Source organism: Anas platyrhynchos, chromosome 34 (genome assembly GCF_047663525.1).
Source record: "Anas platyrhynchos isolate ZD024472 breed Pekin duck chromosome 34, IASCAAS_PekinDuck_T2T, whole genome shotgun sequence".
NCBI classification, from domain to species: domain Eukaryota; kingdom Metazoa; phylum Chordata; class Aves; order Anseriformes; family Anatidae; genus Anas; species Anas platyrhynchos.
Window position 1 is genome coordinate 1073943 of NC_092622.1, and position 16836 is coordinate 1090778.

Sequence of the window (16836 nt, forward strand, 5' to 3'; positions counted from 1 at the left end):
GGAACGGTCTCCTGCGTTTCCCCGTGGCCTGATCTCCTTCCAGCCGGGCGCAGTGCCTGCTCCGTCTCTGACACGCAACTCAGCTCCGTGGCATCTCCCCCGGCTTTCTTTCCACGCTACCAAGAATTCAAACCCCAGGGGCTCAAGGCAAAAAGCCCGGGCTCCGGAGTGAAGTCAGTTCCTTGTTTGTTTTGTTTTGTCTTAAAAAAACAGAAAAAAAAAAAAAAAAAGAAAAAGAAAAAAGGGAGAGGGTGGCAGTGAGGCAACCTGATGGGAAGTCCCTGCAGCCGGCGAACGGGCGGCAAGGCCACAGCACCCATCGGAGAGCCAAGGATCTGGTTCTAAGCAGCCTGTCCAAGCCAGACAACGCTCACTACGGAACAAGGAGAGCACCAGCACGCACAGCTCAAAAAAAGGACACTCTAGATTTGCACATGCACAGAAAGCACGAACGGAGATGAGCCACCCTACGGGCAGACACTGCACGTCTACGGAAGGAGATGAACAGGCACAGGGGACACGCGCACCTTGCGCATGCATACACCATTGCGCACACTGACAGCCAGTCAGGTTTTTGTTTTCTTTTTGTTTTTTGTTTTTTTTTTTTTTTGACTTAGAATTTTTCAAGCTTAAGAAAAAGGAGGGAAACGGTTTCATGAAGCTGATAAACTGTTCAGGCTCAGCCTCTCAGAAGGGAGCACCATTTGTTTTTGCAATGCTTTTTCTGCATTAATGTGCCAAGTCCTCGGAAAAACCCTCGGAGCATGGCAAGAAAACCTTCCCTTTCCCTTCCCACTCCCAGCACCTAGCACCCCGGCCTCAAACACTGCCAACGGGTGCGTCACGCGCACTGAACTTTACAGGGATTTCCATTAAAGAAACAAGAGTTACGATCATGGCTGAGATCCCTCAGGTTAAAGTCCCTCTCAAGTCTTCATGCTGTTAGGAGGTGATCATAAAAAGGTTTCTGATTGTTTCATACCCAAGCAGGGAAGAGAGCAATTCAAGAGGCTCTGTCACCCCACCTAGCAGCCTGTAGGTCCCGCTGTCTGGTTGGTAGCAGTAGATTGGGCAGAAACACGAGGTAGGCCTCCATCACACGTCTACTCTAGCATGGCAGCTTTGTGCAGTTTCCTCATGCTGGGGCTCAGAGCCTAGATTTTCACATCTTCCTGGACACTGAGCTGTGAGAGGGTTTTCTTAATGCGGAGGGCGGTGAGTCGAGCCGCTCCGTTGGCGTACCAGCACTCTCGCATCATCTTACCCATCACCCGTAGTGCCTAGGCAAGAAACAAGGGCAGACATCAGTCCTCTCCTCGACCCCAAGACTACAGATGCCCAGCTGAGGCAGGCACAGCCCTCTGCCCCTCCTAAAACTAGAGCTCAGCCCGTGGTACTCGCTCTTTCCTCACCTTATCGAGGGGAAAAGGGGATGTGAAGGTGAAAGCTGATCTTACCTCGTAGCTTTGCCACCAGTTTGGGATGTTAGGCCTTAATTTCTGGTCACATACAACCTTCCGCATCTCCTCAATCGAAGGATCAGAGGGTACGAGGTCATAGTATGGAAGCTGATATTCTTCGTGGATACCTGAAGGGAAGGGAAGGGGAAATGCAATTCCTGGGAGGGTGGCTCATCCCCACAGAGCTCACTGAAGGCAGACAGATTCTGGTTTAGACGACATGACTCACTGCTGAGATGCGTCAAGGCTTTGCAGCTATTTAGAACAGAAACGAAGAATCTGGGATTCGAGTTTACAAGAAAAAAAAAATCAGGGAAATAAAATACAGCTGCCCAAACTGGAACAGAGTCAGCGTGCCGCGATCGACACCTCCCACCACAGAGGGAGGGTCGAGGAACCTCGATTTGAGCTGCAGTTGGCAGGACGGCTGCACGCATGACAGCACAGCGCTCCTGCTCGCAGCTGGATGTGCCAAGTCACTCATTCATACCAATTCAAGGGGAAGAAAGTTAGCCACGGGATTGGCACCACCACTTACTTAAAAGCCATCCAAAAAAACAGCCACCGCCCGGAACATTAACTCCCACTTCCCCACAAAAGCCAGCCTTAACAGGGTCACTTTTTTGGGTCACTTTTTTGGGTCACTTTTGTTGACTCCCTTGGTAGCAAGGCACACGGACGGATCTTCCTGCAGCCCTGTGCTCCAGGGTCTCCAAAACCCAACCAGCACAGACCATCGAGGATGGGGAAGCCAGACGCAAGCCAGGCTGTTGGCACAAGCACCTGAATGGGTATTACCTCCTGCGTTGCACCTTCGAGCAATCTCCCAGTAGACCAAGCCCAAAGCATAGATATCGGCACACTTGAAGGAATCAAAATGCTTCATGTTAATGGTTTCATCCAAGACTTCAGGTGCCATGTATCTGCAGAAAGAGAAAAGGACCAGCATGTTAGTTTGGAGAGGGGATTCACTCTAAGGCAGTAAATGGCAAATTCTCCCGCACAGCACTTCTCAGCAGATGAAACTGGGTATTGTGCAGTCTTAATCAGTACAGAACTGGGCCCAACGGTGCGATGGAGCGAACAAAACTCAAAAGAGAATAGTTGGGAAAGAGGCAAAAACATCCAAAAAGCACATCAAGCTCCAGACAACAGGCCCCCAAAGGCGTCTGAGAACGCCAAGCGTGTTGTCAAGGATTATAGGAGCCCCCTGGTGCTGAGTTTACAAAGCTGGCCTACACCTCCCAGCTCGATGGCACCCAGAGACGAAGGGACACCAGTTCTGAACACAATGCTGACGCTCTGCAAGACACTGGAAATACTGAAGACAGAAAATTTCACCAGTGCTAAACAGCATTTGTCAGAGATGCCTTCAAATGCTGGCCAGGAACGCTGCTCCCCTACCGTTTGGTTCCGACCCTTTGGTTCGGTGCAATATCAATCGTATCCGTAACCGAATCGTGCCGGACGGCCAGGCCAAGGTCAGCGATGGCACACGTGCCATTCTTCTTCACCAAAATGTTCTTGGATTTCAAGTCTCTGTGAGCAATGCCAGGCTTTCCTAAGAGAACAAAACAGTAAGTAGCAGGGAGCAAGGTCTGGTGAAAGCCGCAGGACTGGATCTCATGGCGTTAAATTCTCAGTGTTGCAACACATTTTCCTGTTTGGATACACTTCAGCCATGAAAAAAAGAGCAGTGCTGCCCGCCCATGGTTTGCAAAGGCTCCATTTACGCTTCAGAGGTACTGCTGATGCAGTAGCATCCAGAGGCCTCAAGAGGGACATGAACTCCATCCCAGGCATCAGGCACGTTTAAGGGGACTTCAGGAGTTTAGAACTGCTGCTGCCTGTGCTACCTTCCCACCCAAGTAGCACCAATTTTAGGATGCAGATGTGAAATGCTGGTCTAATTCCCAGAAGGAAGGCGAATCCAGTTCACCACCAGCAAAAATAATCAATCCATTGCTGGTCAATACCAAAAGAAAGCAATTCTGCTTTATTCTCCCTGTAAGAACTCCCTTCTTGACTTTGCTCTTACCTTGAGTACCCACAATTTCCATGTGTAGATGGGCCAGCCCGCTCGCAGCAGACAGGGCAAGCTTGATCATCCCCTCAATAGTCACCGTGTATCGATTAAGGTAGTCGAAGAGAGATCCATGCTCGTGGTAATCGGAGACAAGCCACAGCTGAGTCCACGTTCCATTATCTGCAGCAGGAAGGAGACTGCTCAGATGGGTACCACGCAGGGACAGAACAAAACCCCCGAGCATCCTGCACCCCTTCTTTTTGGTACAGAGAACTACTGGGTAAGGCTGCAGCTCAACAGCCAACCTGGGGGCAAGCGAGTCAACAACAGCAGTAAATTTTACCATCCTTTGGTGGGAAAGTTGAATATGTAGAGCTTTGAAAAGCATGTAGATGGTTTTCTTTAACCATTTAACTGCAAATCCAAGCGAAGAAGCAACTAGAAGCAGGCTACACGCTAATAAAGTCTCTGCTCCTAGGACTGGGGAACATTTTACCTTTGTTATCTGCAGCGATAAATCCCAGGATGTTCTCATGTCGCAGCATAACAGTTTGATAGATTTCCGCCTCCCTAAACCAGGAACGCTCCTCACGTGACGAGAAGATTTTTACAGCCACGTCACCTCCACGCCACCTGCCACGCCACACTTCCCCGAAACGGCCTTTGCCGATGATCTCCTGCAGGACAATTGTTCGAGCCACGGTCCGCTGGACGAAAAGTGGCAAACCTACGAACAAGAACAGGGAGAGCTGAACGTCTGCTGCAGCAAAAGGAACTTCTGAAGCCCCGGAGCATTATTTCAAACCTAGAAGGCTCTGCATTTGGTAACGCTCAGCTTGCCTAAGACCCAAAACAGCAAATGGTGGCAGCTCCTGTGCCTGTGTAGGATGTACCATTTGGCTGCTCCGAGAGCATCTGCATTTCGCTTTGAAGTAGCTTGCAAACCACCAGTGATTAGGCAGACAGCAGCCAGGGAACTACTGCTCCACAGCAGATCAAAGAAGCTTCAGCCTGAATATGGAGAGGGGAACTCGAAGACAGATTCTACTAAAAAGCAGTAAATTCCCAGAACTTCTCCTAAGAAAGCAGTCCCAACGAAGTTGCCACCTCTTACGTAAGTTGCAGAGCTCACCTGCGGACAGTGAGTGCAGAAGAGATCCCCAAACACTTTATATATAGCAGATGTGGTGCTAAAGGTTTATTCCCTGGCTGAATATCAGGTTGCTATATTCTCTGCCGCTGTGGATTATCCTACAGTTTCCATCTGCTGTAAAATTCAGTGTTTTGTGTTTTTTTTTTTTCTTAACCTAACTGCTTTCATAGTTCAAAGCCATGAATAAAATGATGAGTCCCCTAGCTATTCTAGGAATGGCTTCTTTTAACTGCTATGAAAGTAGCAGTAACTGAACACTGTACAGTTCACAAACACACTGTTCACTTTGAAATACCCAAGGACTCTTTGGGATGAAACAGGCTGCGCAAAGAGCATTTGCACACTAACGTTTTCAGCTGCTGGAATCTCTCCTGTTTTCCTGCCAGATTTGATGCAGGTGAAATCCTGCACCTCCCCTTGAAAGCCAATAACCCACGGGTTAGCAATTAATGTTTGTTTCCAACCCAAATCCAATTTCAGGACTGAATTTGAAATAAATGCAGCTGTGTGAGTTATCCTTTTGCAGACAAGGAGGAAAGCCACACGAAGCTGTTTTTACACATCACCAATTAAAGAGGAGTTGAACCATTGCTCTTACCTGGTCTAAGCACTGAACACTGACGTTACAGACTCTGCTGCGTGACCAAAACTAAAATATTACTCACGACAAGCCAACCTGAACAGGCTGATGAGGCAAGGACCTTCCACCAGTGCAAAGCTGTGAGGACTAGAGCCAGAACAGACTGCTCCATTACAACGACACGTTACCAGGTCATTTCCAGTCCTGTCTTAATACCTGAGCCAGAGCCAGAGGTGGAGAGATCATAGACCAGATCTTGCAAAGTCTTATCCTTCGACAGGCACATCTCACAAGAGGGGTCTTCCATATCCAGCCGCTGACGGTTGTGGTAGACTCGTTGGTGGTGGTGGAAAACGAAGACGACGATGATCATGACCACGAACACGAGGAAGACGGGTCCAGCAATCACCGCCACCAGCTCCACAGGACCCCAGCTGGATGGGGGTTCGTTATCTTTCAGGTGTCCTTGGGAGAAAAGGGAGGAGAGAAAAACACAGGCTCTTTTAGAAAATTGTCACTCCTCCAGTGTTCTTTAAGGACCTTCTTCTTGTGTTTTAATTATCCTCTCAGAGCCAAGACTATTTTAGCTTGCTGCTCCAGGATGGTAAAGGACACATCAAATAGCAGTGGTAACATGGGAAGGATCAGTTCAGCAGGCAAGCAAACTACAGGGAAAACCCACAGAAGATGATGGTGCTTCATTTGTGGCATCGGGGACTACAGCACCTGCTATTTAAAAGGGGGTGGGAGCCTGTTCTGGGCCAACTTTGCTAGAACTGCCTGCGTTCTACCTTCCACTAGAACTCTCCACGTGGGAGAAAAAAAAACAACCAGAAGGAAGGACTCAGCTCTGCCTCTGTCCCCTTCTAAATACCCCACTAAATATCAGCCCCAAACGGAGAGGAACAAGGTATGAGAAAGCCCTGCGTGCCTTCTCTGTCCCAAGAGCTGGAAAGCAGCAGCCTTTTCCCACACCCTCACTCAAAGGCAGGGCTGTTTCCTCTCTGTGTGCTCAGAATTCAGGCACCCCTCCACCCCACACGCTCTCCTCCAGAGCTCTGCACTGTTCCCATCCTCGTGCCTCATCACTGAAAAGATCTGCGGTCCTGGAGGAAGGAAAGCAAATCTATCAGATAAAAGGCAGGCTGCAGAGCAAGGCAGCGCCGGAAAAGGGATCCGAGCCGTGCCCAGAAAACATGCACTGACCTCAGGCCATCGCAGACACAGAGCACCGTGCAGCAGAAGCTGAAATTGAACTGCAGATGAACGAATCTGCTGCTGCTTTCAGGAGCCTGTGCGGATATCAGCAGCAGGGCTGATAAGGCCGGAGGAGTCTCATAACAAGGAGCTGCTGACTGAAGGTTGTGGGGGGTGAAAACCACAACCAAACATTGGAAACTTCTCCTACCCTAAAGTACAACCTCATCATCTGGTGACATTTTGTCTGCCACAGGGGAGCTCGAGCAACTTCACATTTTAATTTGAAGTAGTTTGTTATTATTTCCACTTTACAAATCAAGGGAATAAGCCAAGCACTCGAGTTCACACAGCAACCTAAGGGAAAAAGTGAAAACAGTGCCAAGAACACCTCATTCCCGACCCCAAACAGACAGCTTCCATCCTCTGCGCTTCAAACAGACGATTTATTTAGCTCTCTACTCACCGCTGGGAACCATTAAATCAATTTTGTTGCAAAAATCGGAGTAGCAGCAGTGAGTGTTACGCAGATCTTCCGAACTCAGGCAATAGAAGGGTTTCCCAGCAGGAATCAGTTTTGCTTCAGGAATGCAGGTCCGAACGTGATGTTTGACGCCGTCCAGGTTGAAGACGGACACCATGCACGCGCCGTCCGTCTCGCACGTGGAGTTTGCTTGCTTGCAGTCGGAGCACAAACAGGTCAAAGCTGCAGAAATCAAAACAGGATCAGCTCCTTAAAACTCGCCACAAACCACATGTTCAAGCAAAAAGAAAACTTTCTTCCTCAGTCTGCCCACTCCATAGGTCTGGGAAGAATTGGCTTTAGGAACAGCACAAGTCACATTTGATGCTGTAGACGCACGAACCTGCCTTGAGCACCGCATGCAACGTGGAAGAGCAACGCCTTTCCAGAAGGTGACTTGGCACTGCCCTCGTCTTGCCCTTTTTGCAACCAACCATTAGCAGAGATGACCCGAGTCATCCCTGCAAACTCGGCTACGTTTTACCAAGACTCACTCCCAATCCGACCTAGGGGCGGAAAGCAAACCGAGGCAGAGCTCTCGCTCCCCTTGGCAGGCTGACAGCACCCAAAGGTCCTGCGTGGACCTCGGATACGCCACGGATGAGCTGCCCGACGCAGCCCAGTGAGGGACAGCCACCTCCACGGGCAGCAGGCAGATGCCAACCCAAAACCCAAACCAACTCCACAAGCCAAGCGTGCTACACCCAACCAGATCGGGCACTTATTTAGTAACTGCTTTCCCGATCCGAGACGCTTCCTTGGGTCAAATACATTCCTGGCTTTCTGCCTGCTCTCCGTGAACATTATTTGGGTAAGGAGCGCAGGAGACACTCCGAGGCGGATTCCCACATTTTTCGGCCTCCCCAGCTGTCACTGGGCTTTTCTCAAGCTGCCTGAAAAACTGTAAGCAAATCCCCAGGCATCGCCCGGGTTGGGAACAAAGAGCGAGTACAACAATGTCAAGAAGAAGGGTGGGGCTTGGTGAGCAGCACGCAGCTTTTTCTTCGCCTTTCATCAGATCCCTCAGCCTCCCTGGAGGGATTCCGAAACATGTACTTACCCGCTGCAGAAATGGTCTTTCAGGTAGAGAGGGTTTGAAGAAGGGTTTTCAAAAGATACAAGCAGCACGGTTAACTCTCCCCAGCCCGGCAGCTAAATCCTCTCTGCCTGTTCGTGCTCTGCCAGTGGCAGGACACGCATGAAAGTCACGAAGATGCTCGTGTGTGTGTCAGACACCTTCCTGCAGGACAGGGGGAGCGCAGAGCCCTCTGTCAGCACCATCACTGCCATCAGCACGTTTACCAAACCTCCAGGGATATTCACGGCCCGGGGAGAGCCCCTTTTCCCCCAGCCAACACAGCAAAGTCGGGCTGCAAGGGGCACCGTGAGCCAAAGGGAAAATAAGCAGGTCCTGAGCAACTTCTTTGGGGTTTGTTTGGGAGGAAGACACCCGTTAGCCCTTATCTCCAGTGTCCTAGGTAAATCAGTTAGGCTAATTACGTTGCTACTCACTCAATTCTCCCTGGACGCTGTGCTCTTCATTTCCTAGCTGTTGCCGTGTGCTGCTTAACAGCTCCGAGGCAGGCTGCGGTATTTCAGAGAGGCTGAATGCGGGCACAAGTGGGTTTGAACCGACAGATCCAGAACTAAAGCAGCAGTGAAAAGCCAGTGAAATACAGAGGAGCTGCTGAGCGAGGTGGCTTTAAAACCACCGTAAGCAAACGCAGCTTATTACAAGCTGAAAAGGGATGTAGGACAGAAAACAGACAGGGATGACCCCAAGATCGAGCCCTACGGAGGAGAGCCGAGCACACTGTACCCAAGGATTGCTCAGCTTTTATGGGGTGATGTTCACAAAGGGCAGCCCCCTGTGTTCACCCACCCCACAGCTCAGAGCACGTCGCTGTCCAGTGGTCAGCGGGGCACAAAAAGGACAGGTCTTCAAGAAGACACGTGGCCAGGGGAACAAAGGTTGGTTATAATGGAGCTTTTAGGAAAACACGAGAAAGGAGAGAGCAGCCAGGGCACATTCCTACCTTCAAGTCTACTTAAAAGGAAATAGTGTTTTAAAGCATCTCCTTTATTACTTTATCAAAACCTCAAGGTAGAAATTAAAATCATTTAAGCAACACGTTCCACCATGCAGGCTCTTTGCAACTTGATTGAGATGCAGTAAAACCGAACTCGGTTCCTGTTAGACTCATTTCTAAGTCAGAGATTAAGGCTCCGGCAATTTCACTTCCAGAAGCTCAAAAGTAAACAAAACACTTCAGTGCTCTAATAAAGCTGGGTTTGGAAACTTTTTCTTTCTTCCGTATCTGGCCCGAAACTGAGCATCCTTTCAAGAACAAAAGCCGAGGCACTGGCTGCATCCTCTCGGTTTCATTTGCGGAGTTAAAATAAATAAATAAATAAATAACAAAAACACAAACACAAAGCAATCGGTCTACCTGCAAGGTACGATACCAAAATCCCCCTGTGCACAGGGACCGGAGACAAAAGATCCTTATCTGTTCTGGGCAGAAAGACAAAGTTTCTTCCCAAGGAGGGGTAAGCCCCACAAAGCCCGGCCTCGTTTCCCCCTTGCGGTGCTGCCAGCTCCCCCTCCGAGCCGGCTGCTCTTTTTTTTTTTTTTTTTATATACAGTTCTCCAAAACCCCTAGGGTAAGGAGAGGAAACAAAGGAAGCGAAGACTCCAGCAGGCACATGTGCTGCTGCTACGCCACCCATGAGACCCTCGAGGGGCTCTCCAGACATTCCAGGTGGCCACGGGAGGGCTGCAGGCAGGCGCCCTCCGATTTTAGGACTTATTAAGTCCTCGGTAGACCCCGCAGCCTAGCTCCAGCCTCCCTTGAGCAGCCAGGAGCCAATTCTGCCTGCATTTTTATCCTGCAAGAGCCCACCTCCAGGCCTGCCATCGCCTGGAGCCGAATTCCTCCCCAGGCATCACCCACCGAGGGCCGGTCCTGCCGCGGTGCCGGAGCCCGGGATTCCGGCAGTCAGCACAATTACAGGGCAGCCCCTGCACAGGGCTTGCATTTCAGGTTTGATGAACCAGAAGGGAAAATTCTTCACGTATCAGTAGCACCGTAGTTGTTCTTTCCCTTTGGATGGGGGACGGAGAAGCGACAGGTAGAGAGCCCCACGCCAGGGCTCTCTGCGGGGCTCCCAAGAGCAGCCGGGGCCACGCGGGCAAAGCCAGGAGCGAAGGAGAGAATTTTTCATGCCAAACAGCGTTCCCTTCATTGGGGAAGAAAAGCTCCTATTGAGCAAAACATATAATCTACTTAATAAAAGCAACCGACCGGGCCGAAGGAAAATAGATGGGGCAGAGGAAAACAAAAGAGCAGCTCCGAGCTCAGGCGGTGCCGCGCTCCCCTCTTGCAGGAGCGCCTGGGGATGAGTCTGCACGAAAGGTGCTGCACAAGTTGGCAGCCGAGCCTGCTCTATCTGCTCCGTGCTCTTCCTGCCATTCTGCTCAGAGACAAACCCAGCCCTTACACGAAGCTGTTTAAACAAGCCTAGCATTAAGCTGCGGGTCCTCCGAATGAAAGCTTTGTTCTCCCAAAGAGGGACGGATCGGGCTCGTGGCCCTTCTGAAGCAAAGCCTCGCAACCCCAAGCATCCTCCCGCCCTAATTGCAGCAGGGGGGGAACAAGAGAAGACCCCCTCGTACCAAATCCCCCCACTAAAGGTACCCTGATTTCGTAAAATCAATCCCAACAAGCAGGTGGGGGTCCTTGGATTAGAGCTCCAGGCTCCAGGGAGCTAAAATATTAAGCTTTGACAGCCAAAGAACATTTTCTCTTTTTCCTTTTTTTTTTTTTTTTTTCAGCAACTATCTGAGCTCATTTTGCACATATTTATTCTCGCACAGGAATGCATGTGTCAAGATGTCTATGCAGCTAGACAGGGGAAAAGTTTCACAGCGAAATCTAACGTAATGGTGTTAACCACCTCTTGGAATACATTTCCCCAAATCTCCCCAAAGCTGCGCTCTGCAAGATGACATCTTCCCGGGGGAAAATGCTACCTGATCAAGATGTATTAAGATAATTAACCTGAAGATGATCATTGGTAAAATTGCCAATACCCACCCACGTATTTACCAGATAAACAGATTTTTTGCCGAGATTGTAAGCTGCTGTTCTTTTTCAACAGTTTGAATCGAGGCTGGAGGAACAATGATTCCCCTGACTTCTGAGCCTTCATAAGGCTCTGGAACAGGAGCTGCAATTTATTATGTCTCTGTACAGCACCTAACTTAATGAGACCCAATCTGGTAGCGATGTTTTAATGCTGCAGCAGCATAATGTTAGCAAGAGAAATGGAAAACAATTGGGTTTGTACCTCTGCTGTTTCTTTAGATGCTATAATGAAGAGGGACATGTGTAAACATGCTCGGAAGAAAGAAATACCTTTCAGGGTTTCATTATATGCTGTGCTGAAATAAAGAATAACCATTATCATCCAGGGTTTTGCCCAAGAGTCGAAATAAAACCCATTCTCATGTGGCGAGGGAGCCGAGGACTGTTCTGAGCCTCTGCATGCTCCTCGTTCAACCATACGGCCCCAAAAATGATACTTCAAGAAAACAATCAGGGCTTCATTTCCAAAAAAGCAGGGAGGACAATACCCAAAGCTCTCCAATGAAGATTTTAGAAACAAAGCTGCTACCCTGCTGAGAGACAGAAGAAACCAGAAGATTTGCTCTCCTGCAGATACAGAGCCACCATCTCGAATGCCTTCCCTACATCTCGCTGCCTCATCAGCATCTCCATCTACTTTCAGATCTCAACATCTCTTCTGTTCCTTGCTGGCGCTTCTGAAATCTACTGACCCACTGCTGCTAAATGAAACAGAGTTAAAATTAGCTGTGCTATGAAGAAAAAAAAAAAAAAAAAAAAAAAAAAAAAAAAAAGCACTTGCACGCAAGTCATCCAGAAACTAAAAATTATACCAGGATATTTAAAGTTAGCAACAAGAGTCCCGACTTTTTCAAGCTGGCTGCAGTCCCCTGGCATGCACTGAACCCAACACGAACATATCGTGGCTGACTCGAAGACATACTAAATGGAAAAAAAGAAAAAAGGGAGGGGGAAGGATGTGCTTTCACCTTTTAAGAAGGGTTTTTCCTTGCATCTAGTCAAGTAACACAAAAGGAGAGCTTTAAATGAATTTTAAGCAAGCGAATTGACAGGAGCCTCATCATTAATAGGGTAATTAGAAGAAGCCTTGACATTTCTGCTGCTGTTGCTCTTCAACTCAGAAAACAGACATATGGCTCCACACTCCCTCTCCATGCTCTGGTCTGACACCTATTTTGTGTTTTGGCTTGTTCAGAAACCAGTTCAGGAGCCACCCATGCCCTACCAGCACTGCAGAACAAAGTCCTGCGAGCCAGGCAGATGGACAGACCCTTACTGATGGTTTCCAGGACTCTATTCTCAGGCAGCTAGCACATTTTGGGGGTCTAAATAACCAGCTGCTTACTGTGCTGTCAATATTCCAACACCTAGCAGGCCACAGGTTACTTCTAAGAAGCCCAGAGAAGGTAGCAAGCGTTCGAAAAGCAAAGCAAACATTGTCGGGGGGCCTCGATGTGCAGCAAAATCTGCTTTTCTGCTGGAATGAAAGAGGAAAAAAATAATCCACAAAGAAAAGGGAGGCTGGAAAGCTCGGGCTTAAATAATCGGGACAAAAGAGCACTCACACCCCTGCAAAGAGCCCGCACGCAGCAGCCTGCCTCCAAAGGCTCGGCCCCAGTGAATGCCAGCGCTGCTTTCTTGCCCCTTGAGCCGAGCAGACAGAGCAACTGATAAGCGCCCCGGCCGCGTGCTGGGGAGCAGATTTCCACCCAGTTTCCACCCAGTGAACTTTGGCGTTCAGAGAATTGACGTTTTTCACTTCGCTCCTTTCGCAACTGCGATTTCCGGCGCATCCACTGCTGGCAGCGGCCGCGTACCCAGGGAAAAAAAAAAAAAAGAAAAAAAAAAAAAAAGAAAATCCGGGCTGTCTGGCCAAGGAGCCGAAGGAGTTGAAGAATGCTCGTTGGACACTGGTTTTAATTTCCAGTTGGAGGAATCTTTCTTGGAAAGTTCGAAGATGTAACTCACGGACCCACGCTCCGTTTGGTCTGATTTATCTGGGTGAATATGTACTCGAGGCAGGTGTTGAGAATAAAACGTGCTGGTCTGAGATTGCTCCCAAAAACCACTCTTTTTGCTTCATTTCAGGCCAAAAAACGAAGCCTACCTACAGCCACCTGGGACGAATCACTGCATGGGCACTGTGCATTTTCTTTATAAAAAGGAAAGTGGCGGCGGGGGGGGAGGTTTCCCCTCTATTTACCAACGCACATGCTGGGTTTACAGCACCCAAACACTGCAGAAATTCGGATGTTTTCTCCTACCGACACCAAAATAAGCAGCTAAGATCCCTCACGGAAAGCACAACAGCGAGGGCAGCCCCAGAGGCACGCCGAGCTCGCATCATGGCTGCTCAAGCAGCCGACACGGGCAGGATCGGAGGCTCCAGTCCCTTGCATGGCACCGTCAGAACCGTGACCGCGATGCCAGACCCCAAAACACCTCCCTGGGGTCCCCAAAACAGCTCCCCGGGGGTCCCCGAGGCTGCAGCTTTCCGGCAGGCAGCGTGGCTGCGTGCGCTGGGCGGAAACAATAGGAGCCCGGATCAAAGGCACGGCCGGGTCCGCCGAGCTCCCGGGGTCAATTGGCCCTTTCCTGTTTGTTTATAGATTTATTTTTTTCCCCCCCAAACACCAGCTCGGAGGAAAACCTGATGGCAGAGCCGTGGCGAGGCCCCTGCGGTCCCCCCCCCACCCCAGGAGAAGCCGGCGGCCTCGCTGAGGCGCCCACGTCCAGCGGGGCTACTCAGGGAGGGGGGGGGGCAACAAGTCCAGATCTGCACGAGGAGAGGTGAAAACCTCCCCAAAAACCACCTCCGAGTGCCCAAAACGACAGGCGAGAGGATGAGGAGGAGAGGAAGGCTCCTCCTGCAACAGGCACCGGCCTCGCACAAGCGGCCATCACCCCCCACACACACCCCAAAAGCGAAGCCCCTCGGTGGCCGACCAGGCCGGGGCCACCCTCCCTGCCAACAGGTGCCCCCCCCGAGGCATCAGACGCCACACCATGAGGAAAAAGGGCTTATTTTTCCTCATAAAAAGCACAAATGTGGGGATTTTTGCTTCCCCCCCCCTCCTCAGGGAAAGGCAAAGGCGCGCGGCGAAGGCCGCGAGCAGCCGAGACAAAAGAGTTCGCCCTCCCTCCAAACAAATATTTGCCAACAACGCCATGGCGATTTCTTTTTTTTTTTTTTTTGGGGGGGGGGGTGTTTTGTTTGAAAGAAAGGTTCCTTTGCTAAAAAAACCCAAAACACCAAAAAAAACGGCAGCCCGAGGAGGGGGCACTGGTCCTGCAAAGGGTCAGCCCCCCCCCCCCCCATTTCGGCCTGGTCACGGCCACCAACACCTCTCTCAGCATGGACATGGGGGAATTTCTGCCCCCCCCTACAATCGGGGGAGCCTCAAAAGCCTTTTTGGGCCCCACAAGGCCCCACAGACATGCCCAGGCCCCCCCTGGCCCCTTCTCATTCCAGAACCCCCCCCCCCTCCCAGCCGGCGGGTCTCTCCCCAAGCAGCCCTCACAGACCCAGCAGATCCCCCCAAATCAGCCCCCATTTCCCCTCTGTGCCCCCCCAAAGGCTCCACCAGCACCCTACACGCCCTTGATGCCTCCAGACCCCCCCCTTCAGCCCCCATCTCCCCCTTCCCTGCACCCTAAGCCCCCCTGGGGCCTCCCCTGTATGATGAAGCCCCCCCTTTTTTAAGGGGGGGGGGAAAATGTCATGATAGACCAACAAAAGACCCCAACCCCAGACCCTTCCTGGCCCCCCCAGCTGACCTCATGCCCCCCCACAGCCCATCTCTCCCCCCAGTGCTTCCCCTTTGGTTCTCCCCCCCCCAGCCCTCCTAATATGCTCCCCTAGACCCCCCGTTCCCCCCCCAGCCTCCCTAGTTCCCCTCTAGAACCCCCAAAGCCTCCATCAGCTCCCCCAATTCCCCCCTAGAACCCTCTCAGTTCCCCCTCAAATCCCTCAATTCCCCCCCATAATGCCCCCAGTTGCCCCCCCAGCTCCTCTCAGGCCCCCAAGTTCCTTCCTAGAGCCCCCACCCCACCCCAAGCTCCCCCCATAACCCCCCCAGTTGCCCCTAGAGCCCCCTAAGCCCCCCAGCTCCTCCCTAGAGCCCCCCTAACTCCCCTAGTTCCCCCCAATGCCCTCCCAGTTCCCCTCTAGCACCCCCAACCCCCCCATCTCCCCCAATTCCCCCCCATATCCCCTCCAGCTCCCCCAGTTCCCCCCTAATACTCCACCAGTTCCCCTCTAACGCCCCCAACCCCCCAAAGCTCCCCCAATTCCCCCATACCCCCCCCAGTTCCTCCAGCTCCCCCCCAATACCTCCCCAGTTCCCCTCTAGCGCCCCCAGTTCCCCTCTAGCGCCCCCAGCCCCCCCCAAAGCTCCCCCAATTCCCCTCCATATCCCCTCCAGTTCCCCCCATAACCTCCCCAGTTCCCCCAATTCCTCCCAATACCCCCCCAGTTCCCCTCTAGCGCCCCCAATTCCCCCCCATAACCACCTCAGTCCCCCTTTAGCGCCCCCAATCCCCCCCCATATCCTCTCCAGTTCCCACCTAACCCCTCCAACTCCCCCCTAACCCCCCCATATCCCCCCCACAATCCCCCCAGTACCCCCTAGAGCCCCCAAAGCCCCCCCAATTCCCCTCCCACCCCCCCCATAACCCCTCAATCCCCCCCACAAGCCCCCAATCCCCCCCCACAACCCCCCAATTCCCCCCACAACCCCTCCAATCCCCCCCCATCACCCTCCTAGGGGTCTCCCCTCCCCTCCCCAATTGCCCCCCCCGGCTCCCCCCTCCCCAATTGCCGCCCCCCCCCCCCATTTCCCGGTGCGGGCGGGGGCGGGGCCGCCCGCCATGTTACAGCCGGGCCCGGGGCCACCCCCCCCCACCCTCACTCACCGCGAGCCCCACCGGGAGCCCCGGCCAGGAGCAGGGCGAGGAGGGGCAGCAGCAACGGCGGCGATAACGGGGGGGCGGGCGGGGGCCGGTGGCGGCGGAGGAGGAGGAGGAGGAGGAGGAGGGGGGGGGCGGCGGCGGCCATGGCGAGCGCCGCGGCCTCGGAGCCGAGCGGGCGGCGGCGGAGCGGGAGGGGGAGGGGAGGGGAGGGGCAGGGGGAGGGGGAGGGGAGGGGTTTAAAGGAGCAGCGCGGCTCGGGGGGGGAGGGAAAGGGGGGGGGGGGATTGGGATTGGGATTGGGATTGGGATTGGGATTGGGATTGGGATTGGGATTGGGGAGATGGGAGGGGGGACTGGGGAGGACTGGGGGGAACTGGGGGGTACTGGGAGGTTGAGGAGGGGGGCTGGGGGGGTGGAAAACGGAGGTGGGGGGGTGAGGAGGGGTGAGGAGGGGGGCTGGGGGGGATTGGGGGGGATTGGGGGTACTGGGGAGGACTGGGGGGTATTGGGGGGCATTGGGAGGTTGAGGAGGGGGGCTGGAGGGGGGTAATGGAGGGGTTATGGGGGTGGTATGGAGGTTATGGGGGGGCTCTGGGGAGCTGGGGAGGAGACTGGGGGGTACTGGGGGGCACTGGGAGGTTGAGGAGGGGGGCTAGGGGGGTGGAAAGGGGAGGTGGGGGGGTGAGGAGGGGGGCTGGGGGGGTTATGGGGGGGCTCCAAGGAGCTGTAGTTGTTGAAAAGGGGAGCTGGGGGGGCTGGAGGGGGTAGTGGGGGAACTGGGAGGGGGTGTGCGTGTGCACAGCAGCTTGTGTGCACGCGTACACGTGCACGTGTGCAC

The 16836-nt window shown here is 52.6% G+C and overlaps 1 protein-coding gene across 1 annotated transcript; it reads right to left on the reverse strand.

Moving 5' to 3' along the window:
• Window positions 1-571: 571 nt before the first annotated feature.
• Window positions 572-16176, reverse strand: ACVR1B (activin A receptor type 1B). Its single transcript, XM_027445751.3, has 9 exons — window positions 16002-16176; window positions 6883-7122; window positions 5436-5684; window positions 3983-4213; window positions 3499-3666; window positions 2865-3021; window positions 2259-2383; window positions 1458-1588; window positions 572-1280 (listed from the first exon to the last, which is right to left on the reverse strand). The coding sequence occupies exons 1-9, from the start codon at window positions 16141-16143 to the stop codon at window positions 1155-1157; spliced, it is 1569 nt and encodes a 522-aa protein (XP_027301552.3). The 5' UTR covers window positions 16144-16176; the 3' UTR covers window positions 572-1154.
• Between the last annotated feature and the right edge of the window lie 660 nt (window positions 16177-16836).